At 38.1% G+C, this 26,714-nt stretch overlaps 1 protein-coding gene across 2 annotated transcripts in view; it reads right to left on the bottom strand.

Annotated features, from left to right (window-relative positions):
* The window catches only part of CCDC171 (coiled-coil domain containing 171), a 158,950-nt gene that overhangs the window by 102,823 nt on the left and 29,413 nt on the right, over positions 1 to 26,714 (bottom strand). For both annotated transcript variants that reach the window (XM_010392976.3, XM_010392975.4), the window contains exons 7-11: positions 26,483 to 26,575; positions 25,033 to 25,193; positions 16,609 to 16,747; positions 7,540 to 7,642; positions 1,539 to 1,642 (exon numbers count right to left, since the gene is read on the bottom strand). In XM_010392976.3, coding sequence (XP_010391278.2) covers positions 1,539 to 1,642; positions 7,540 to 7,642; positions 16,609 to 16,747; positions 25,033 to 25,193; positions 26,483 to 26,575 — 600 coding nt within the window. The remainder of the gene's footprint in view (positions 1 to 1,538; positions 1,643 to 7,539; positions 7,643 to 16,608; positions 16,748 to 25,032; positions 25,194 to 26,482; positions 26,576 to 26,714) is intronic.

Here is a 26,714-nt window from a genome sequence, read left to right on the forward strand (position 1 = left end):
GGGGCAGGGGTAATCAAGAAGGACAGAGAACTGCCCTTTCTGTGCACCACGAAGATGCTCAGTGATCTCTGGCTCCATATGACAACTTCAGGGTCAGTCACACACAGTCCTACTGGGAAGTCTTGTGGCAGGTCATCTGTTGGTCCTGCTCTGCTTGCGATTTATTTTCCTTGACAGTTCATTCTTCTTTCTGTCAGAACACTCTCTTTGCTTTCTTAGAAGCCACCCCCTTGGTCTCCCCACTGCTGTCTCTGGCACAGTTTCACAACAAAGCACATCACTAAGCCAAAGCCTGCTGAGTCGACTTTTCAACTGTGCTGCCTATCACGTGGTGCTCCTCCTCCCAAATAACAATTCGCTGTGGGTAATATGTTCCTAGTTACTCTTCAGCTTCCAGACTTGGGTCTCAGAAGAGTTTTATAATGACTGTACACATCAGTTCTCTTATCTCACTGGGAGAGACTTAACAGCGCTTGCTGTTTAAAAAGTATAATTGTTTACATGGTCACTTCTTTTTGTGCCCCTTGTACAAACTCAAAGGTCTTGTGGGAGACTGTTCTTCTCCCAATAAAAGGGGCAAAGCTGATATACTTTTCTTTTTTTTTTTTAATTTTTTTAATGTGTTGACTGACTAGCTAGACTATGCATTTGTCAAAACAAAAGACAAAACCTAGAAATGAAATAGAGTGCTGGCATTTTTACAATCTTATCACACCTTGCCTTTTTGTATTTGCCAATTTTATTCAAAGACTAATCACAAGTTTGTACAAAAAGTTTTAATGGTGCAGCTAACTTCTTTCTACAGCCTTTAAAGCTATAAATTAATGAAACATTTACACTCAAGAGGAGTAATTTTGTCACACTAGCAAAACACACAACAAAATAAATGCAACACTGTAACTTCTCAGTCAGTGATACAAAAGGATAGTAGGACTGCATGAAAAACATCTGATTTTTCCAAGGGTAAGATTCCCAAAAGTGAAATATTTCCATTACTTTCTTAGATAACTTAAAGACAGTACTTTAACAGTCCCATTTTAATTGAAATTACTGCAAAATAGCTCCCAAAGAGATTCCATCCAAAACACACTCTCCTCAGAAAATTGTACCGGTTTTAAAAGTAGAGGGGAGTATGATCATTTACATAACTGATAGCAATGACTATTGACGCCCAACCATTGCGTATTAAGGAACACTGCAGTATATGCTGCCACACACAGATCATTATCTTTTAACTAAAATCCTATATATGAATGGTTTGTTATCCTAAATGTTTTTTGAAAATAACCCCGAAAGGTTGAACCAGAAAACCAAATTAAACTAGAAAGACAAAAAACTCTTCTCCCAGTCCCCACAAATGTAAGTGAAACTTCACTGTAGGGCAAGCTTAGAGAAATAGTAGTGACAGATTTTTTCTTGGGTGTACTTGAAGCTGTCAACTCAACATTCCCACTCTTCTGCCCTTTTTTACAAGCAAAGCGTATGTACTGCTGCAGGCCAAATGCAATACATAGAGAGCCAAACATTGCAAGTGTTACCTCATTAGACGTATCTTCCAGCTTGTTCTGGTAAGCTGTCAAGGTACACCTCAAAGTCTCAACGACAGAGCAGCTCAGAGGTTTATCTTTGTCCTCACAAGTGCCTGAAGGAAAACACGGAATGAAAATTAAGCCTGAAAGCCACAGAGAGAAAACTACTCACCCTGGATGTATGGTATTAGAATTAGTTAGGGCTTCAGTGACAACACAGAACACTGAAGAGCAGCCTTGTTTGCCAAGAGAGATACAGCCGTATAGCCACACTTTAACAGCAAATATAGCTGAAAGACACTTGTATAAAAGCTTTAATACAAGATACAGAACTGTAAATTCTGGATTATATTTATACCTAATGCATTTGGTATGCAGTCTCACATATTATTTCTACCGTGGTCAAGCCTGTGTCATTCAGTCAGATAAGCCAACTTCAAAACCACACAATTACATACTTTGAAAAACATCTTGTCTGAAAGTTAAGAATGTTACACTTTTCCTGACATTATTTTGCTGGTGTGACTAAGCATGCATATAATAATGCAGTATTTCATTTACTTAAAGCCTTACCGAGCCAAAGATCACATGATTATGTTATGCTTGGAGAGGACTTAAAACGTTTTAAATTATCTTGAACTTCATTCCAAAGGAAATAATAAAAAAAAATTATCTCTCTGAAGAGTCCTACATAACAGTTCAATTACAAATCTGATATCTCCATTATATACACACTAAACATATTTATTAAACCTTGAGATGAAGACTTCTGATCTTGTTGCCTTGATTAGAGACATATGAACAAGTCTGACCAGTCCAAAGTGCATAGAACAATGTGCCAAGAAAGCAAACCAACACTGTATTGATCGAGAGGTCACAAGACGTCAGCTGATATTCAGTTTCCAAGAAGAAACTCTTTTTTTTCCTGGTGTTACACCACAATACCAGGTTATTGACAGATCATTCTTCTCAGCATTATTTATATTCCTAAGAAGCATTTATAACTTACTTTGTAACAACTTATAGTATTAACTTTTCCACAAGTTTTAATATGTTCTATAAGAAAAACTAACTTTACCAACTCTAATAGCAGCCTTATTTTGCAATAGTGAATAAATCTGTGGCATTTGAAATCCAGGAAGGCTAAACTGTCATAACTCCCATCACGGCTAAACAATGATACACGTGTTTATCACCAGTGTCATTAAGCAATTTACACAAAGTGGCTCATAAAGTCAAATCAGATACTAAAGCCTGAGCCTTTTCTTTGTCTCTCCATAAAACTTTATCAGCTAGAGGAGGTGTACTTACGTACTTGCAGGATGAGTATTTTTTAAGAATTCTATAATTAGAGTAATCTAATAAGAACAACATTCTACTAAGGCATTGTATTAAAATGATGAGATTTCTCCTGTACGCTACACATTATGCACCAATAGAACTCAGTGGAAAACTTACATAAGTGCACAGGTCAGAAAGTGTTGCCAACTTCCGTTCTGGAAATTCTTTCAATTACGTAGCCTCTTCTGTTCCAACGTTTGGTAACACCAGAAAGTATAGAGTGCTATTCAGACTGGACTAGGCGTTACACTCAAAGCAACACATACTTGCAAGATTGCTTTCAGTAATAGGAGCAAGATCTGCTCTACAGCATGCACACCCCAGTGACAGACCCCTGCCCTGTCCTATCAGCCACTCCACCTACTTACCACAGTTTCAAAAAGTCTACAGAGGGAAAAGCACGATCTTCTTAATGACACTCAGGAGCCCTATGAATCCTAGAGATGTCCCAAATAACAATGTTACACTTAAAATCAATCTAAGAAAAATTAACAAAATCTGATCTTTTTTGAGAAGCTCAGATTTCACATTGAAGAAAGCGACAAGTGACACCTCACTATAATTTTTATCACTTAACCACAGCTATAGCCTTGCACAGAGCTCTAATCCAGTCTTCTCAAGTACAAGACCAACCTCTCACTACTACCCACTATAGGAACCTTCTGCATTGATCTTGTGGCACAGAAGAAGATAAAAACTATTTTTTCATACTTGTAGCTCTAGAGAAATGGTAACACACAATTGTCATTCAGTTTAAAATAATACCTATTAGGTCAATTTAAGTTATCTTCCATGCCATACTTTTTGTCAAGATGTCTAAATAATGTGTTTTCATTTTTTAAGTCCCAATCTGCAATGCTGTCATCAACATCATGTTTGCCAAAATTAGAATTTTGCCAGTAAACTTTCCATGCTGCCATTCCTTGCCTTTGCTGTAACCTTATTTCTAGGCAGCTCAATCTACCAACAGGAATACCACATTCAGCCTATCTGCATTAGCTGAAAACAAGCCTATGGCTTTAATGCTGCACAAATATTGTCTGTCTTCGAACAACTATGCAGGAGACATGCAATGTAATCCAAATGCACTCTGTTGTGGCAGAGGCACCATGTCAGCAATGAGATAGAAAACCCAACCCAATACTTGATGTGTACGCCCAGTATTGCCCAAGAGTTTGAGGGGAGAATTTTGGGAAAATGCCAAGTTCCATAGCAGTCTAACAGACATATACAAGTGAATAAACTCTTAAACCTGATGTTTTGGACTTTCTGCTAGCTGTACTGGGCTGGGGTAGGAAAGAGTTAATTTTCTTCATAGCAGCTCATATGGTACTGTGTTTTAGATTTTTGACCAAAACAGTACTGGTGGCCTGTATTAAATGGTGATGCTTATCAAAGCAGATAACACTCTCAGAACTTTGCACTCATTTCACTTTTTTTTCAGATTACTACAACCGCAATTACTTTTTTCCTGAATACAAACATTCCGAAGAACATACCCTGTTGAATAACTGCAAAATATGATGAACTGAAAAGATACAAAGTGAAATCATGCAAATGGACCAATAAGAATAACGATGCTGTCGAAAATTTATAAAGGCCGCTGGAAAAGGAGAACACATGGATTTATGCTTGTTATTTTGAAATGTATAAAGAAAAGAAAAGCTTTCTAAAACTCTTTAGGTTTTAATCTCTATTGGGTTTGCGTGGGCTGGTTTTTGATAGTGGGGGTGCTTCAGGGGTGACTTCTGTGAGAAGCTGCCAGAAGTTTCCACCATGTCCAGCAGAGCCAATCCCTGGTGGCTGCAAAGATTGATGTGCCACTGGCCAAGGCTGGGCCAATTAGAAATGATGGTAACGCCTCTGTGATAACAGGTTTAAGAATAAATCAAAACAAAGGTTGTGGCACAGTTTTAATTGTGACTACAGAGGAGCAGGAGTGAGAACAAGTGAGAGGAACGACTCTGCAGACACCAAGTGGATAAGGAGGGGGAGGAGGTGCTCCAGGCACCGGAGCTCAGATTCCTCGGCAGCTTGTGAGAACCATGGTGAAGCAGCTGTGCCCCTGCAGCCCATGGAGGATGACGGGGGATGCAGAGATCCACCTGCAGCCTGTGGTGGAGTCCCACCACAGCCAGTGGATGCCTGTGATCCAGTGGAAAACCCGGTGGAGAGAGGGGTGCTGCTCCCAGGCTGGAGCAGCTTGTCCTTGGAGGACTGCACCCTGTGGAAGAGTGACCCATGCTGCAGCACTTTGGGGAGCACTGTTGCTGGTGGGATGGACTCACATTGCAGCAGGTCACACAGAGCTGTTGCTCATGAGATGGAGCCACACTGGAGAAGTTTTCAGTGATCTGTCTCCCGTGGGAGGGACCCCAGGGTGCAGCAGGGGAATGACCCCTCTCCCTGAGCAGCGGGAGAAGCCACGAGTGATGAACTGACCAAAACCCCCATTCGCTGTCTCCTTGCACCACTGGGGTAGGAGGTAGAGCTGGAAGGAGGAGGGGTTGGGGGAAGGTGGTTTTTTAAGGGCTTATTTTACTTCTCATTATCCTGCCCTGATTTTGTTAGTATTAAGTTCACTTCATATCCCTAAGTCGAGCCTGTTTTGCCCATGATGGGATTTGCTGAGGGATCTCTCCTGGTCCTTACCACAACCCATGAACCCTTTGTTAAATTATCTGTTCTCTGTCCAGCTGCAGAGAGGAGTGAGTGAGCAGCTTTCACGGGTGCCTGGCATCAGCCCAGTGTCAGCCTATGACATGATCTTAAAAATATAGTTTTATCTTCTCTTTACTATATAGCCTAAAAATCTCAGTCTAACTGGCACTTGAATTAAGGGGCTGGATCTTTAGTGTTGGATCTTAATAATGACAGATTTTTAAGTAGATCTCCTAATCCCTTGAGTTCAAAGTTGACCACAACAAGAAGACTGCCTGGTCAGCTGCGGCTCATGTAGCCCCTCATCTAGTAATTAGACTACAAAGATTTGTTTAAGATTTTAACTTTTATTGGCACCTAGGCATTCCCATTTCAAATATAATAACCATTTTTTTTAAATTTTAATAAATACTATTAGATACAAAAATTTGTAAGTACACCAGAGGAATAATATAATAATGCAAAAGCATTAAAAATTAAGTTTCCAACTTAGAAGCATAGCAAATATGTAGAACAAATGTCTTAGTCGATGTCTATTTTAATATTAGCTGTGAAGACTCAGTCAATCCACTGCAAAACTAAATTTTACTATCTGCCTCAAGAGCCTCTTCAGAGATGCTAAAGCTTGAAAAAAAAAGATCACTTTAAATTAATTTTTTTAAAGTTTACTTCTAACAAAGCAAATTAATACTGAAGGTACTGTTATTGAATTTCTAATATAGAAACAAGTGAAAGCTGTTCTCAGCAAGGTTTACAATCCAAAAGACAATTGCTGCTTTGGAAACTGCACTTTGGCAGCAGCATCCAGCTCCCCTAGGAGTTTCTTAAGTCTCTCTGAGCACGTGGAACTTTGCAAAACTGTGGGAAACATACAGTCTTAAAGAGATTTTCAACTGTAAACCTACAGGTACTATCATTGAAATTACATTTATAATTATTGAATAAAACTGATACCACCTCCAAAACAAAAAAATCATATAGCCTATGCAAGGAAATCAATACAACACAGAATCAAGGCTTGCCTTTTAATGACAAGAGAAATCCCAAGAAGTTGTTTCCTTACTGAAATTTAACAGCAGCAGGCCCTAAAAAAAGTCATTTTGTGACAACACAAAAATATGTGTCTTCATTTAATAGTGTTTTTAACAAAACATTTATGTCTGTCGTTGCTAAAAAATGCAAAAACATAGCACAATATACATAAAATAAACCCATTTGCTCTGTAAGCCACATTTTACTTGTTTTCTTCCAGTTTACTTTCACTGTAAATTTGAAGCATTTTATGTCTAGTATATAATTTTTCTAACAGGAATTACAGTTTTAAATGAAGATTTTTAAAAGTGTTCAATTTTCAGCTTTAAAATAAATCACTAGCTTGATGTTAAAGTTCATCTTGTTTACATTAGCCACTATATCAAATGTCTAACCAGGCAGCAGTTTGTTGAGTCTGATACAAAAATTATATGTAAAGCCAGGTAGCAGAGTGACAACCAGGGACTTACAATTAATTTTAATGAAAACAGAGAAATATTTGTTCTGTATGAGATTAAATGAATGTAACATAGTACTGGTCCACAATCAACTGTAAAAAGTATTGTGTTGCATCATGTGTCCTACACAACCTTTTTGAATATATGACCTTTAAGTTGCTGAAGGTTGCCTCAGAATTTGGCTCAGTTCAGGCAAAACATCTGTTCCCTTTGCAGGTATACTGTAAGGACTTTTTTCTCAGTTGGATTTAGAGCACAGCAAGTGAGCCCTTTTCTGACCGATCATATACACCCCAGCATTTGTAAATCAAGCTCTGGGCTGACAACAGCAGGTCCACAATCCGTCACCCTTTCTCAGCTAGCAAGGCCATTTGACTGCTGTGAGAACTGCTCTTATCATGTCATCAAATCAAAGCATGTTGAGAAGAGGGAATGCAAGAGGCATCTGCAGAATTCCCACAATGTAGTGACTTTGGAACATTGACAGATGCATCTGTCATTTTATACCTTCAACTAACCTGCTGTCCGCTGGCCTGACATAGCAAAGCTGTCCAAGAGTAACTCCAGCTCTCTCATGTTGTTTTCATACGTCTCTGTTAGAAAGACCTGGTGTTTCTTGGCCTTTATTTGACAGGAGGAACAGACAAGACAAGAGGGGGCAGGGAGAGAACACATTAAAATAAGTAAACAGAAGAAGTACACATCACAATGATATACTTATTCCTCTTTAAATTTCTCTTATATTTCTTTGTATGTCTTTTCTTGAGCCAAGAGATCTAACATGACATAACAAGTAAGTAATACAGAACCCTGTAACACACAACATAAAACTAAAGGACTTCAAAAGAAAAACAAAAGATGGTTGTACAAAAACTTAGTCTTCATAATCTTCTGCTTTAGAAGTACCTTAATGGACATTAAATTCTGTCCATCTATGCAAGCAGTGAAATCTATTGTTATACCCTACAAGGGCATTCAGAAAGACACCAAACTACTGGCAGACAGGCTAGAAATCCATGATTTGGCACTCAGTCAAATCCCACACCTATTCTCATTGCAAACCTGCCTACTTCAATTGTTAATATCTTCCATGCTAGATAGGGATTTCTTCAATACCAAAAACTCATCCTTATGCATGGAACATAAAGCTACACAGTTCTTCAGCCCCCATCACTGAATTTTCTTAAAGAAAGCTATCCACTAAGTGCAGTCTATTGTTCAAATCTAGACACCAAATTTTTTGAGGCCAGAAAAGAACTACAGCAGATTTTTTAAATCACTACAATAGAAAGACTATACCAAATCATTCCTTCAATTTATATCTGATATTATAACTTGCAGTTTTCAAAGACATGCATCCAATAATTCCAGACAAGACCTTCTGGGTATATGTAGTTTTGATGTCTCAAGGAAATGTATGATTTTAGCTGCTGACTGACAAAAAGTAATATACCTCAGCAATTTAGAAAACCCAAAAGCAGCAAAAATAAACAAAAACCAACCATCCCTACCCCCCACCCCAATTCAAGAGGAAACTAGATTTAAATAACTTCACATTTTTCTTATGACAAAGGTTATGGTCAAACATGTCTCATGACTTTCAACTGCTCAATTTATTTCCATTCTAAATTCTAATACCTGTTTGGGTAATTCCCATTTCTACTTGGTAATGGAAAGTTAACCTTTTTTATTGAGCAAAATTCTACTGTTTTTTATCACATCCAGAAACTGTTGCTTTAGTTATGCTTCACTGCATGTCAAAGAACCCAGGCAATTTCTCATGTGTGGGAAACATCCTCCCCAGGAAAACTGCTACATACTGGTAGCATATAACTGTCAGGATAAAAAAACCCAAGAAATGCGTTTAATTCTCTGCAGTGTTCTTCACTATTCAGTTTAAATATTTTATAAATTTGCTTTACTCTTTCAATTTTAATTATATGTACTGTATATCAACTAATATATTATTCATATGTGTATTTCAGTGTTAGGTCCCCTGTAGCATTTACACACTTTTCCTTGTGTGAGAGTTTGTACTACACTTCATAAAGAATTTCCAAGTCACTTCTATATATTGAAAAATAGCCAAGGTTTAATTCCTACTCCATAAAATTATCTATATAAATAGAGCTTGTAAATGCTGAGATCCAGTAAAAATATTTTATGGGATGCAAGCACATTAAACTAATTTACTCTCAGGTACTTACATCATCTCCAAGACCTCACAAATTAAAAATAAGAAAATACAACAATATGAAAACATCATAATAAAATAAATGCTCTTTTTACATAAAATACTCCAGCACAGAGAAGGTCAGACTAAATCTTCCCAGACAAACCTATGGAAAAGTCTTTCCTATGGAAAAGTCAAATGTGAGAATTTTTTTCAATCTTCTCATCCAATTTTTCCATTTTGTTTAGTTTATTTACCATAATTTAGTCAGTGTGCTCCAGTCTACTCAGCCTTCACCACTTTTCTGTGCTTTACTTGCTAACTGTATCTACACTTCCTAAGTCAATTTTAATCCTTTTTCAACAGTAATACAGATCAAAAGGAAATTACTTAGACTAGCCAGTCTCTCTACACTTGAACTGCAAAATATTTAGTATCTTTCTAACTTCCATTTTCAATCACTGTCCCCATTATCAGAAACTGAAGAAAAAAACACTGTAAATTACACTGCTGAAAATCCAGGCACAGGTTAAGAGACCAGAAGGATCTATTATTGATCTGATTTCTTATGTCTCACTGACAGGTATCTAATAAGAATGTATACAGTCATAAAATCATGACTCAATTTAAGCTGACAGGACCTGTGGAGGTCATCTGATCCCACTCCCCACTCAGAGCATGGTATGCTCAAAGTCAGGTTAGGCTGCTCTGAACCTTGTTCAGTCAAGTTTTGAGTATCCTCAAAGATGGTGTTTCAGCAAACCCTCCAGGCAGCCTGCTCCAATATCTCACAAGCCTCATAGTGAAGGTTTTTGTTTTCTCCTTACAGGTAATTATAACTTTCCTGTTTTCTCTTATACTTGTAATGCACAGATATAAGGGGAGCATAGCTCCATCTCCTCCACAAGCACCCACTTGATAGTTTATAACAGTAGCTATTTTCTCCTTAGTTTTCTTCAATCTGAAAAAATACAGGGAGTATGCATAATACTTCACTTTGAAAAGGAAAATGGAGTGCACGAGTATAGAGTCAAACACAATCAATTGCAGCTGCCAGATACAACTATTCCAGGAGATGTGATTACAATCCTTCTCAACAACTCCATCCATCAACACGTTTGTTAGGGGATGCCATTCCCATAGAACTGCTGGAAAAGTACAGGTGTAAGCGTTTCCTAGGTTATTTCAAAAGGGAAATCAGGTGACAAAATTACTAAAGCCTTTATATAAGAGAGTTTCCTTCACAGACCACATTAGCAGAAACAGGTGGAAGAATATTTGTAAAGTAAGTCTTCTGCTGACTTTGCTTGACTTCCTGTACGCCAGCATGGACCATTCTTGACCTAGATAGTGATCCTTGAAAACAACCTTGAAAGCCAAAGGCAGGAGGCCTGTATAGGTATGCAGGGAACTCCTGACTAAATTCAACTATTAATAGGAAGCATAAGGAAGGTTGTTCAAACATAGTAAACTTGGAAAAATACAGAGACATTGTTCAAGCCTAGAGGGATATGTTTAGGAATGCCAAAATCCACCTAAAGTTGAATCAGGCATGGGATGTGAAGAGAAACAGAAAAAGCTTTCTGAAGTACATCACTTGCAAAAAGAGGACTAGGCAAAATGTGGGCCCATTACTGATGAGGCAGTGATCTGGTGACTAGGACAGAGAAAAAGCCTTCTCATTGCTTTTTTCACCTCAGTCTTCACTGGCAGAATCCGCCTTTGAGAATTCCAGGTCCCTGAGATTAGTGGCATTTCCATGAACACTTGAGAACTTAAAATTCTCAAAATATACTAGAAGTGTTTCCTATACTTCCCAAAGACAATTCTCATCTTCACAATATATTTCAAACTGAAGGCTAAAAACCTGATAACATGGGAGAAAAATCATACCTTCTGAACCCAGAATATATGTTGAATTTTAGCATGTACAATGCTTCCTTGAAACAAACTTCATATCCTTAAAAAAGGGTCCTATTATCATACAACAACTCTTGAGGACAAAAACCTTTTAGTAGAAAATGTGCTTAGCAACATATTTATTTAATCACCAATTTCAAAACACAATTGTCCTTTCAAAGAAATTAAAGAGAAGCCAAGCATTTTTCATTAAAAATACTGTAGACCCCAATGAGGAGAAAATCTTTTTTCCAAACACCTTGTATCTGTATCTGTAAGGATAACCTGGACTATTCAGAAAACCAACTGCTTATAAAATTATTCCACTCACTGTCAGACTTGTGTTAATCTTCCAGAAGGATACTTTTATTTATCTGGACAATTTCCTACTACCTTGGTTGTAGACGTATTTTCCTTAACTACCAGTATTTGATTTTTGTTCCTGTTCCATACAGAAATTATGTCTCATTGTTTTTTCAGCATTTTCCAAAAGCCATGGTTTGCTAAAATAAATGTAAATTTTACGCAGAGTTCCAGGACAGCCCACAGAACCTGATACTGCAAATGTGCATCTGTATCTCAAGTTCAATAATCTTTTAAAAATAAACATGTGGGCAGGACTTTGAGGCCTTACCTTAACAAACCACTGCAGCAGTATGCAGGGAGCTGGGGTCCAGTTGTACAATGAACTGCCATTACTCCTGAGGAACTTTCTCTACTTTGTTTACAGTTACAAGGGGTTCCTGGGGGGCTCTCTTGCACATGGATTAATTCACCCACACAGTCTGAAGTACAAATCCCAGCTGGTGATGGCAGAGTAAGAGCCAAATCCACAACTATCCACATGGCCACCAAAGAGCAGCATGTTCAGATACTCCTGTATCAAAGTGGTCATGTAAATTCTTTACAAAAGTATCCGAACATTTACCAGGCATGACCTTGGGGGCAGCAAATCAAAGCATTTACAGTAATACAAAAGACTGCTCCACAGTTCACAAAACACGGACTTTACTCAAGTGATGCTCTGTAAAGCAGGAAAGTGGCACAAATTTTTCAGCAACCAGGCATAAATTGTAGTAAAAAAACCAAACCAAAACAAAACCAACACCCTCACCACCAAACTCTCTCCTTGGGCTACTACTTATTTTTGCTCAAGTTATCAAACTATTGAAGACTTCTTTTATTTTCTTATATCGGCTGGAATATTCAAAAAATATACAGAAGGATCTGGCCACATGTAAATTAAATACAATCACTCAAGAAATTTAGTATCTCAGTCTTACAAAATGCTCAAATTTTATTGGAACTATTCTTGTCCCACAAACACAGATTTGTAACAACGTTTTGTGGGAGAGAATGTTATGAAATATCTCTTTGGGTTTTAGGGTTTATTTTTTTTCCAAGTCAGAAAATTTTTTGAGAACTGCAGCTTTAAATTCTAGATTCTTGTCTTTGAACACCAGGACAACACAGCTTGAGTGACCGCTGCACATCCCGAATAAATTACAAAATTGGTTTGTTTGCAGAAGATCATTTAAGCATATGCTTCAGACTGACTAGTTTTCTTAAATTAGGACATAAATAGAAGTAGCATCTGGGAAGAAACACTCCTACCTATATTAAGGCAAGAAAAAAAAGAGTCAGGGTAAAACAACACTTAACAATCGTTAGCACAAAATTAACGAAGAGTGTGTATTAGGATTGCGATTTTTTTTTTAACTGAAAGAAATTGTCCACATTAAATTGCATAGATGACATTTACATCTTTGCTATTGTGTACCAGTTTCTACTCAACAGAATTTGTAGAACAGAATTATAATCCTCAGGGTGCTTCATTGTCTGTTCAGTCAATACCTAGGCCACTTCTATTAAAGAACAATTGTTAATGTGTACATCTTGGAACTAGATTCTCAAACACTTCTGTTCTGACATTCAGTGTACAATAACCTACAAGGCTTTTATGGACAGCTGAGATGCAAACAGAACATGACTGCAGGCATGGCTGTAAGAGAAAGATTTACATGCCACGGGGAGAAAGACAGGCTGTGTGTAATCTACTACACAGTTTATAGACAAATTATGCTAGTTCTGATAGAATCTATAAAAAGGGCTGGAAATGTCTTCCAAATTAAAGGAATTTATACTAAAGTACAGTATTTAAATTATTTCACTTTCCTAACATGCATTCCGGTGAACTGCCAAGTTCTCCAAATTTCAATATGCATTTCTCATAAAATAAAGGTTTAACATCTCCTGTTTGTCCCATACTAAGATCATCCACAACTAGGTACTAGAAATGCAAATATTCCAAGTAACTTAAAACTCCTAAAGACACCTCTTATTCTTTCCACGAGGCAGGAATACAGCTGGGGCTGTTTCATTTTAAACCAAGTTAAATCACAATGGCCATTCTTCTAAATTCGTATCCTTGAAACTAAAAATTTCTAGAAACCCTAGCTAGAAATAAGACAAGCTTGAGACCAATTTATTCAAATAAACATAATGTAAATATTGAGAGCCTTCTCATGCTGAGCATTCATAAGCAGTTTTGTTTGATAGTAACAGATCCTACCACATTCGATCCATGCAAGTTTCTGGCACACTTCTGCCACATGGTGATATTTAAAATTACAAGCAGAATAACTACTTAACTTGACAGTCAACTGATCCATTAAGGGAAAAAAAAGCACTTTTTCATACAAAGTTTCAAAATAATGAGCTTTTGGTATCCTATCAAATATTTTACAAACAGAAACATTAACTTGTATGTTAAGAGTACCGTGAGAAACCAATTTAAGATTACCAGACTGAAGTGGAAAAGACATATTCAGGGTGTCTAATAATAGTACAAAATATAAGAAAGTAATTAACAGATCAAGAAAGCGGGAGGGGGAAATAAAGGGAAGAGAATGCACTGGCAGTTTCACACAATTTTAGTATAGGTAAAGGGAAGCCTAGTAACAGTATACTGAATGCGATTTATACTTAGTTTCTGCTATAGTCTTCTGCTTTTTGATTTTGGGAAGAAAAATAACAAAAAAGCTGTCTGTACTGAGTAAACAAGACCACACACAGGCACTCCTGCTTCCCAAACAAATACGAAAGTCTTCAGGAAAAATACAAAGCCATCCAAGGTGATAAAAATCTAATCCCATGGGGGACCTCTAATACAGCTCCTCAGAAAATGAGTTATTTTTATTACCTGTTCAAGACAATCTTGTGGCTTGAAATCATTCCAGTAAAGTAAAACAATTACAACAACCTGCTATCTGAATAAGACAGTTCTTTCAAGTCGGGCAATCTATTTGCTTTTACATTTCAGTAACACAATGTTTATATTGAGTACACCATTTAATACTGTTGCCATTACCAAAAAACCTTAGCATGAATAGAATTTTGTCCTGAATTCTCATCACATATAACATACATTTTACTAAGGAATTTTTCTTTGTATTCTTTTTGTGCCTGATAAAATGATTTTTTCAGGTTGACTAAGGCAGCAAATGTCTTTTAATACTTTAATCCTTGCATTGAAGAAGCTGTGTCCTCCCAAAAGAAGAAGGCTTTTTTAATTTTATTTTTCCTCAATTTATTAATTACCCATCTACCTGGGAAGTGGATAACACTAAGACAATGTATGGAATAACTCCATCAGCTGAAGAGTAGACACCAACAAATCTGAAGACTCTCTGATGCAGATCTCTACTCCTATATACTGAATAGCACAATGCCTGTCAGTAGCAGTGAAGAGCTACTTCCCTGAATGTGGGTCATCTCCTACACTCATAGGTCCAAGAGAAAGGAAGAAGAGAAATTCACAAGTTTAGAAAAAAAAATTGGCTAAGTATAGAAATACTATAAATGCTACTACACAATGAAGAAAGATAGGGTTTTCTAGATCATAGAATTATAGAATAGATTGGTTTGGAAGGAACCTTAAAGTTCATCTAGTTCTAATGATCCTGCTGCAAACAGGGACACCTAGTGCTAGACCTAGTGCTCAGAGTCTCATCCAACCCAGCCTTGAACTCTTCCAAGAATAGGGCATCCACAACTTCTGTTATGAGAACAACCTGTTTAAGTGCCTCACCACTCTCACAATAAAGAATTTTTTCCTACTATCTGATGTAAACCTTCAGTTTGGAGCAATTCCCCTTGTCATGTTACTACATGCCCTTCTGAAAAGACTCTATTCATTTTTCCTGTAAGCTCCTTTCAGGTACTGGAACGTCACAATTAGGCCACCCTAAAGCCTTCTCTTCTCCAGGCTGAACAAACTCAAGTCTCTCAGCCTTTCCTCATAGCAGAGCTGCTCCATCCCTGTGATTACTTGGTGGCCTCCTCTGGACTCTCTCCAACAGGTCTATGTCCCCCCTGTGCTGGGGACCCCAGAGCTGGATGCAGCACTGCAGGTGGGGTCTCACCAGAGCAGAGCAGAGGGGCAGAATCCCCTCCCTGGCCCTGCTGCCTGCACTGCTTTGGATGCAGCCCAGGACATGTTTGGCTTTCTTTCTTTCAGGAGAGTCACATCCAGCCTCTCATTCCCCAGCACTCCCAAGTCCTTCTTGGCAGGGCTGCTCTCCAATTGTTCATCCCCCAGCCTGTGTTGACACCGGGGGCTGCCCTGACCCAGGTGCAGCACCTTGCACTTGGTCTTGGTAAACATCCTGAGATTTTCACGGGCCCACTTCTCAAGCTTGTCCAGGTCTTTCTGGATGGCATTCTATCCTTCAGATGTGTCAACTGCACCACTCAGCTTGGTGTCACCTACAAATTTGCTGAGGGTGCACTCCTATCCCTTCATTTATGTCATTAATGAAGATATCCTAAGCTTTTTGCTTTGACCGTCCTGCTATTGAAGAGGATAGCAAAATTGTTATTCAAAGTTGTGGTGGGTAGAGACAGTGGAAGGCACCAACTCCTAATATAAAAGGAAAAAGATTTCATGAGGTAATTCTGTAAAATATATCCAATATGACAAATGCAGACCAAGCAAAACATAAAAACGCAATCAACTAAAAACTTTGTCACCTTCAAATAAGACATTTTCAAAAATTTTTGCAGTCAAATGCTTGCACTAAAAAAAAAACATTATTTGAAACAGAAATAAGCAAGCCTACAATGGTAACTAATCAAACCTGAGAAAAAAACAGCTTGTGTAGGAAGGTACAACATTCGTCACACAAAATCATAATCCGTATCTACAAATTGTGTTCTTCATTAGGAATGCAGAGGCTGGTTACTCTTGACTCATAGCCATACTTTTGAAACAATTGTTTTCTGCAAATAACTCCTCAGTTAAATACTAGCTGTATCACTAAAAATGCATTTTTGAATTCGCTTCTCCAGTATCTTAGCTATATTTACTCATTTCACAAAAAAAAGTAATATAAATAAAAAATCGAAGTAACACAAAGTCAGATTTATTCCACATCTTGGCACAGCAAATGCAGATTATGTTCACAGGATGTTTAAAAAAACCTAAACAACGAGTGCCATAGGCTGTTTGTCTTACCATTGCAAGTTCCATCTGTAATTCTCTGCAGCTTTTTTCAGCATTTCCTAGTCTTGCAGAGAGGTCTATAATTACCTTCTTCTTTTCCTCAATCACTTCTTTCATTTGATTGTTTGAGGAGAAACACTCTCTTTCCAATCTGGAAAGTTTCAACATTAGAACACTTTTATCAAAAATACTTATGTCAAGTATTCTACATATTTTTAAAAGATAATCTATGGGTATCACATCATGTTAACACATCATACAACTTCTGAAGCTGCTCCCCTCGTTTTTTTTTTTAACTGAAGAAACTTATATATTCCTTCTAAGAAAAACTTATCAGTTATGGTTATGTTCTTTTCCATTACCAAGGCTTGTGTTTTAGACTTCCGGTCATAAATTAATTTGATCATTTGGATATGGGCTCCAGATTACATGTAATAAACAAAAGTCATCGTATTTTAATTAACACATTAGTTCTCTTCAGAAAGACATCACATCTTGCATCATCAATACTGATTTCAAGTACAAAACTTGCTCCTGAAGTTTCCCCGTACCTGACTATATTCTTACCCTGGTTCTGGCCAGAATAGGGTTCATTTTTGCAGTAGCCAGGAGTGGGCATGGCTAGGACCTGGAGGTTATTCTATACCACCTCATGTCTTTTTCTGGGGACAGGGGAAGGGCTCCCTTGTGGGTAGCATGGCAGAGGGACTGGGTATGGTTGGGGGTTTCCACAGGGAGCAATCACAGGTGAATCAATGGCTTTTTTTTTCTTGTACACCTTGGCATTAGTATTGTTGCTGTTACAGTCTGTCGTCTTATTTCATTGTTGTGTCCAGTAAACTGCCCTTATCTCAACCCATGATCTTTACTTTTTGTTACTCCAATTCTCTTCTCCAGCCCATCATAGAAGGAGGAAGAAGAGGAGGGGGGGAATGATCGAGCAGCACACAGTTTGGAGTGTTTCTGTAGGAACACTAAATTGGGGAATACCATTCCTAAACCATGACAATTCTACTCAGAATGGCATGATTTCAACAGCACATAATTCAAAATTTCAAGCAATTCTTATACTACATCAGTCCTCCTGGTATTCAAGAAAACAAATATATAGAAAGCCTGGCATTGATAAAAAGGTGGGTCATGAGAAAACCACAAGGCCAGTCAACAGCATATAGGAGACACAGAGAGGGACAGGAATCCATGGGAAAATTTTGAAGGATTGCCTAAGTATATAGGGATGGAAAGGAGGTGCCTCAGGAAAGGCAATTAGCATTTGCAAAAGATGACAAAGACAAGTAGAAGGGATTTTACCACTATCATGGTAGGAAAGAAAACATGAACAGACTTCGACACAAAACAGCTATTTTATCAACAGCAGAGAGAGAAGGTCACCATACTCACCGCCTTTTTTTCCTCAATCTTCCCTGACAAGGTCTACTCCCAAGCCTCTATGATCAGTAAAAGGACACAAAAAGGAGAACAATTGCAAGGAATAGGTGAGGATTGAGTTTGAGATAACCTGTGAGAACTCAACCCATAGAAGTTGAAGAGGCCAGCTCACCTACACTCAAAGGTTCTGACAAAGCTAGCCAATGTCAAAGTGACATTGCTTGTTATCATCACAAAAGGTCACAAAAATTGGGGGAAGTCCCCAGCAAATGAAGAAAGGCAAATGTCGCACTTATATTTGGAAAAGGTCAAAAGGAGAAGCCAAAGAACTATAAGCCAGTGAGCTTCATTTCAGCCCTGGAAGGTTACAAAGCAAATCCTTCTAGAACAACTTTTTGGGCTCATGAAAGAGGCAAAGGTGATTAGGAATACTCAGGGAGGATTCACCAAAGCTTAATCATGTCTGACCAACCCAGTTAAATTCCATGATAAAATGATCAGGGCTGTGGACAAAAGGAGGGTGAGTAGTAGTTTTAGCACTTTCCCACAGAGCTATTTTTACAGCTACGTTACAACTTAAGTCTAGATATGTGAACTACAACATTGATAAAAGTGGTTTGATGGTAAAGCCCAGATGGTAGTAGCTGGAATGGGTGTAATACTGTAGAGGTCTGTATTAGATCTGTTTAATGGCTTTATCCATCACCTGGAATAAGCCAAGAGTGCAATCTCACAAGACCTGCAGCTAACAGTGAACCGGGTGTGGGTAGATCACGACACAATACAATTGATACGCTCAACAGAAGAGCTGCCATTCTCTAGTCACAGAGAAAGAACAGGCCAGAATGAACCTTCTGAGATTCCACAATGACATGTGCAAAGACCTGCATTTAGGAAGAAAGACTATCCTAAAGTGATGTGGCTTGTAACTGGCTGGATAGAAGCTATGCTCAAAAAGGACCCAGTAACCATGGTACACAGTCACAAACCAACAGCATGGCATATGAGTGGAGATAGCTAACACCATCCTGGGCTGTATTAATAGCAGCATAGCCAGATCAAGGGAAGTGATTAATCACCTTTTAGTTGGCAGTCATTACAACACATCTAGGATAATGACCACTTTTAACTACACACATCCCTCATAACCTAGGAAAAAGTTGGAGTGGGCAAAGGGAATGGTCACCACCACGGTTAGCAGCTGAAATACATGTAAGAACTGAGGCAACTTGGTATGTTCAAGCTGAAGAGGAGATAACTCCATGGTGTATAACAAGCCTCCCAGTATCTAAAAGGAGGTTATCAAGGAAATGCACTCGATTACTTCACAGCAGTGTTTGGCTACAGAACAAGAACTCCAAAGAGGTTCAAACAAGGAGAAATGTTTTCCAGCTTTATGGAACAGGTTCCCAGAGAGGAGCCATCTCCATTCTCCACATTTTCAAGGCCCAGCTGGATAAAACCCTGAAAAGCCTGATGTCATAGCTGATCTTGGTTTGAGCAGCAGGTTGGACTATAGATCTCCTGCAATTCCTTTCAACCTGAACTATTATTTGATGTAGCTCTCAGCAGTAGAAACATCCAGGTGTCGCTCATCTCTTTGTATCTTCTCCTATCACTCCTGTCTCCCTAGAACTGAAAGTACTGCAAACAGCTCAAAGTTCTTCCAGCTTTGAAGCTTTTGAATCAATATCAATAGCTGAAGGACCACATCAGTCCTCCAAATACCTATGTGCTTCTGCATCAGCCTGGCTGATTCTCTGCTGTAGCTGTAGATGTTTTACTTCTTATTCTTCAAAACTTGCCAGTTTCAGTCCCCCAAAGTAGCTTCTACTCTCACAGCTTTCAGAAACACAGCAAAAGCAGTTCCAAATTATTCTATGTCATGTTCTCACTCTTCAAGAAAAGTAAATTCACACAGAGACCCAAATCCCACATTGCTTCCAATTTACATAGTGCTATTGGGTTCAGAGCTAATTAATAAATTATGCAACCCAGAAAAGCCTGTTAGCTTGGTTTTGGTTATTACAACTATATTTTTTCTAAGAAAATAAAAAATTATGCAGCCCAGAAAAGCCTGTTTGCTTGGTTTCAGTTATTACAACTACCTTTTTTTCTGAGAAAATAAATTCTTACAGCATTATATAGTTTCCAACTTTGGCATTATTTACTTACATCAAGTCCAGCTAAAGAGACATACAAGTGTTCTAGCACAACAAATAAAAGTCTGTAAGACTTTCATTTGACTAAGGCTTAAAGACAAACTCATGCAACTCCTCCAGAAAAAGAGAAAATTTGTTTGGATGCCAAACTATGTCTTAAAAGAAAAAGCCAAGATCCTGACATTGTCTGAAGTCCAAGGACCAGACCCTTCAAAGGTAAGTAGATCAAAGGCTCTTGTATTCTCTCAGAAGGGGTCCAGTGAAAGCAATCACTGATATTCACCAATGTTACTGACACTTGTATGCTTCAAAGAATAAAAAGGGCACAGGAAACAGATGAGGCAGTACCTGCCCATACCATGTAATTACCTCAAGGGAACTGAGTAGATTGATGTCCACCTCAGAAAAAGCTTGACCTTCACTACCTATCTTTATAGAGGTCTGGAAGTTTAGGTGTCTCAACTAACAAAATTGTGAGGATAGGCTGCTCATGTTTCTTCAAGATCTCTTAACAAAACCACCAACTGTTTTAACTGTGTTTTAACTGTCTTAACTTTCATGGACAGGTTTGCATTCCCTGAAATCACAGAAGACGATTTGCTTTCAAAAAACTCAGCTGGCAGAAGCTGCTAGGAGTAATTGCCTGAATCAACACATGATTGCAAGCAGTGCAAAGTAGTGTTTGGATATTAGACAATATTTATTCTCCTATTCAATTAACACAGAGAACAGATGCCTCAAGTAGGCATAAATTCTGTTTTATACCAAAAAAACCTCTAGGATAGGGCAAATTGCTTTCCTGAAAAAGAAATACTGAACATAATTGTCCTGTTTAGAGCAAAAAGTGAAGGCTTTTTAAGGTTCATCCTGCATTTTAGTAACACAAGTATTTACTTCTCTGTAAGCACTAATATTGAAATTCCTAAGGCAAATGGTACCATATCTGTAAAAACTGTATTCCATAGTCTTAAGTACAAAAAATATACTTATTCAGGTATTTTCTGCAGTAATTCCAAACAAAGAAAAATATTCTCTAAAAAAATCTCTTTATTTTTCTTTTTTGAGAGTAACATTTTCATTTAGGAGTTATTTCCATTTTTCAAAGATGTAACTTTTGTGGATCAAAAATATCCTAGACACACACCCCTTCAATTCTCAAAGAAATATCTTCATACATCTAGACAAAAGATTCTCACAAGGAGCAAAACTATTGAACGCACAATACAATTCAATATCTAACCATTATCCTTATGTTGGTTCAAATAATTTAATACAGAAAAATATCTTTAAGAGTTTCTCAGAGACTTAGCTGGAAAGCTACTACTTAAAGATGTTCACCTTTTTAACTAAATTTACTAATCTAAAGTTTTATAAACAGATCTTGTGGTAAAACTTGTAAAATTCTAATGGTTTGGAAAATATCTAAACAGGTGTTTAATTTACCATTAGAAATGCTGCTAGTTAGCTAATAATTTATCTCTATTGATGCCTTCCCTGGTCTTAAAATCAAGAGTCATACACGGTTAGAAGGGGAAAAGGGATTTTACCTTGGTATTTATTTTAAGGATCCTTAGGTGTACACGTCCAGGTCATATGCATCGAGATGCACCCCGCTGAGTCTATCTCTGTGTCTGTCCCCCCCCAACATTGGGTATAACATTATAGGTTTTACTAATTAGCATATCTATCAAAGATTCCCCAATGAGAGGCTCAAGTGAGCCCCCTTCCCCAAGGAACCTTCCCCTGGATGGCTCTATCTTGGTTTACAGAATGTGTTCTGGAGAGGACCTTGGGGTCTGGGGCACACTGATCCCTAGCTACGAGGCTTCTAAGATGTTTAGTCTCCTAGCTTGACAAACAAGTCCAAGAATGTAGGGAAAAAGCACTAGGAATACAGAAGTTGTAAAAAGGTATAACGGGTATAAAAGGCAAAAATCTTCATGGCATCACTATTATCATTTATTGATTCCCAGAACATATTCATACTAACAGCTCCCTGCCTGATTACAGAAAGCCGTGTTATGGCAGCCATGTTGACAAGACAGGACAGTTTTTTCTAGACTGAAAACTACTACAGCTTAACAAGCATTAGTCAAAAAAAAAAAAAAAAAGCCCCATATTTCACTGAGGATGATGAATTTTTCCGGTCTAACCTCAATACTGTTGGGGTTTTAGGAGCTCTCCTGGCTTTTTTTTTCTGTTAAAGGAATTTTCCCCATATGTGTTGCTAGGGGGACAAATGGCTGGGTGCTTTTAAGAAAAACAAAAGAGCTGGCTACTCTTTTCTTTCACCTGGGTGTGTGGGCAGTCCGACATTTGGACAGAGAGGGAGGCTGCTTTCTTCGGCTGCTTTTCCTTCTGCCAGAGAAACCCCGGGATCCCAAGCCGGCCTTTCCCCACCCCGCTGGGAGCCGGGCCATGGCCGCCCTGCCCCGCCGTTGCTTTGAGCCTCCGCTACGTCGTAGCCGTGCTCGCCCTGCCTGCCCAGACCTCCGGGGGTTCTCCGTTTACATACATCTCGTCTGCCACCCGGGATTTGTGCTCATCCCCACCCTTCCAGCCTGCCGTTCCAGCCTGCTGTTCCCGAGGGTCCGGCCGGACACCGGGATCGGCTGCCCAGGGGTTTGTGAAGCTTTTGTCCCATCCCTTCCCGGGATCCCAGGGCACCGGTGCCGCGTGCTCCCCGAGCTCGCTCCGGAGCGCCCCCTGCAGCCGCGGGGGAACCATCGCACCTGCCCTGCTCACCGGGAGCCGCCAGCGCCCCTGCCGGCTGCGAGCGGAACTGCACCCGAGGGGAAAGGGCCTGACAGCCGAGAAGGCTGGGACTGGGTTTGTGTTTGTTTGCTGTTACTGCCATAGTTATTGGTGTTTGTTTGATTGGTTATACACATTTAGATATATAATAGTAAAGAACTGTTATTCCTATTTCCCACATCTTTGTCTAAAAGCCCCTTGATTTCAAAATTATAATAACTCGGAGGGAAGGGGGTCACATCTGCCATTCCAAAGGAAGCTCCTGCCTTCCTTAGCAGACATCTGTCTTTCAAACCAAGACAAATACAAAGACAAACTTTGAATATTAGGTCTTGGGACAAGTGAAAAAATGATTCAAGAACAAACACTGGAAGAACACTAGTTCAAGAAAACTTTCGTAACATGAATTTTTCCATATTTTCTGGACCACTCAAATATGGGAACCTACCCAAGGGAAAAGAAAAAACCCACTACACCAAATTAAAAACTAAGAAAACCAAACCAAAATGAAAACAAAGAAAGAACCACAGTTCATATGCTCTGTAAGAATAAAAAGTTACATACAAGAAAATCTCAGACAGTACAAAGTAGACTGTTACACAAAACTACTGATCAAACAGCCATTCCTCAAGAAAAGGCTGGTTTGAACACAAAGGAACTTTTTAAAAACAAAACAATAAAAATGGAATAAAATGTCAAATCAGTGGTGGAGGCCTTCTCCAGTTCAAGGAAAGGCAAAGAACTTGGTATCAGTTTAATGTCATGTATTTGCTGCCAGAGAACCCATGCTCAAAGTAAAAACAACCAGGCAGGATGAGATTACAGTTTAATTAACGGATGCTGTTTTAGAACTGTAGAGAATCTTACTTATACACTTAAACAGTTTCACAGCTTGAAGACTGCAGTCTCCCCGAAGAATTACTTCAGATTACTATCATACTGTATTTCACAAATTTTTATCATAAAAGTTGTATCTTTTTCTTTGAGAAAAAGGTTTTCACTTTTTAATGTGACTCTGGTTTATCTAAACGCCCATTCAGACCTCTCTTGATGTTTTTTTTAACAAAGAGTGCTAAGATGTTTATAATACAGCACACGTTTCAACTATATTACTAAAAACATCTCTGTAAGCATGAATATAGGAACACTCAGGCCACAAAATTCCTTTTTTGTAGGGAAACCAGTCTCTTTTTTCCCCTCTACTGCTTGTACAAGCAAGTCACCACAAATACTTTTATGTACAGACCCCCATAATCCTAGACTGATAGATGCAAACTCTGTCTTTTCCAACCCATTCTACTACCTTGAGTCTCTCCCCACACCCCAAGTGTGCCACCTACTTTATGTCTCCTTAAACTCCCTCTTTCCCTAAATTTCATGAACTACTATCATTTATTTCACCTACTCCTCAGTTCTCTGCCTTGCAATACCATTCTTCTTCCTGACATTTTCTCACCCCAATATAAACTTCATTCAGCCAAGGAAGAAGACTCGGTGCAGTGTATCCTATCTCTGCCCAGGGAATATAGCAAAACCTTTCTTCCAAAAAACATCTGTTACCACGGACACAGCAGATTGTGCGGAGCAGGAAAGGAATCCCAGGTAATTTCATCTGCTCTCGTACACATCGTCCCTTCTTCTATTTTCGTTAGCTAGTTAACACTTTCCACAATCATTCAAAAGCTGAAAATGAAGATTCACCACTACAAATGATACACAACTTCTCAACAGGAGTCTTAAAGATTGATCTAGCTCGTTAAAGTGGAAAATAATATTTTCATAAAAATGTAAGTCTATACAGAAGAAAAAAATCTGTTGGAACCCTGCCATGTGTGCTTTCCTACACTCCTCCCAAGCACACAGGAAACAGGACCCTGTCATAACTATCTTTTCCAACATTTTTGCTTTGGCAAATAATCAGTTACAGATCAGCTATTTTCTTTACCCACCCATATGGTTACTGATATGGACCTATTATTAATGTAACACCAGGTTCTGAACTTCAGGTTGGTTTGGGAAATAGCATCAGATTTAGTTGTTTCATACTGACTGAAAACTATATAAATGTAAACTATAAGTGGTAATCAAGCTGTCTACTGCCATTTTACAATTAATTTAAAGGGAAACTTACACATTGAGTTTTTCCAAGTTCTTTTGGGCATTGTGTTTTTCTCTCTCATATGCACTTTCTAACCCTTGGAACTCTTTCTTGATCATTTCTAAATCTGAAAGAGCTTCTTCTCGTCTGTCCTTTTCCACATGCACAGCTTCTTCAAGTTCTTGAACTCTTAACTACACCAAGTGATAAAAAGCAATTAAAGCAAGTTAGGAAACACTAACATGATCTTCAGTGCTGTTCTGTGGTCTGTTCTGCTTTACAGTAGAGTATATTCTATTAATTCGATATAGAAGCATATACATGTAAATAACATTGAACACATATAAAAATATAAGAATACATGAGGTTCAAAACAGAGACAAATAGATATGATGATGAAAATTACCTTCTCCTTTGGAGGTGTCTAGAGGTGTCTGAACATTTTCAGTTCTTATTAATACTGAAGCTTTCCAGGGAAATTCTAGTTTTTAAATAGACTCATGAAGTGTGGGACTAACAATAAAGACTACACTTCCTCTCAGAACAAAGCACACTTCTAGCTTATACATGTATGTAAACAAGGAAAAAGACTTTATCAGTTATTCACCAAAAAAACGTAAGTGTCTAAGTTTAAGGAATGTTATCCTCTCAGTTCCTTTGTATGTTGCAGCAACAGAGAGGAAATTAGGCAAACTAAATATTTTCTACTAGTTTAATTATCACTTTTAAAATTTAAGTGCCTGCACATACAGAAGATCAAGAAAATAAGAATTGAAGAATGGCAATGCTTATTTTTGTTACTCGGAAAATAGGAAAAAAAAGATACCAAATTCCCTTCTTTTTTGCTTAGTTTTTCGAAAGTCCAGTAAGTTTGTTAACTAATGTGATATTACTAAGCAATCACCATTTAATTTTTTCAAACTTTTTTTTTTAATAAACCATAATTATTTTACTGAGTCCAACACTATTATTCATATTATCAATCTTTACTGGTAACTGCAAGTATCATAACTTTGAAGATGAAATGTACTCTGAGAAATTATGTTTGAAACTGCAGTTTCAGGATGCATTACACTCTCACTCCTAGAGAAGTCGGATGTATACACCGTATCTCCAAATTGCTCTAAGTGGCCATTCAGAAGATACAGGGCAGGATATTTAAACAGTAGTGTAGTGTTTAACTACTGTGAAACATTTCCTTTACCCTCACACTTCAAATGCTAGTGGCAATTCTCAAACTTACAAATGTGACATCTTATTCTATTATTTATTCTAATAACTTTAAAGTTCCCTGAAAAGCAGATATTCTTCTATTCTGTCCTTTTATATATTATTTTTTATGATTTTGACACTTATTGCAATAAATCTGTTCAGGGTTTTCCCTGGAGCAAGTGTTCTTCACAGTTTTTGGAGCATTGTACCTTCACAACTTCCTCAACTGTTTTACTGTAAACTTCTATGAAATATTTAACAAAAAGTTTACCTGGATAATCTCTGAAGCAAAATTGGATGCTAAATGAGCTGCTCTCTCTGCTTCAATGCTTTCTTCCAGTTTCTTTGTTCTCACTGCAGCTGCCTAAAAGTACATTTTGAGGATATTTAAGTTCAGAGAGATGATATGACACCAAGTTTATTCAACTCATTAAGTATAATAGGACTCCATACACCAACCTGATATAGAACTACTTTGGAACTCTGACAACTCATACCAAGAA

The sequence above is a fragment of the Corvus cornix genome, chromosome Z (assembly GCF_000738735.6).
Source record: "Corvus cornix cornix isolate S_Up_H32 chromosome Z, ASM73873v5, whole genome shotgun sequence".
NCBI classification, from domain to species: domain Eukaryota; kingdom Metazoa; phylum Chordata; class Aves; order Passeriformes; family Corvidae; genus Corvus; species Corvus cornix.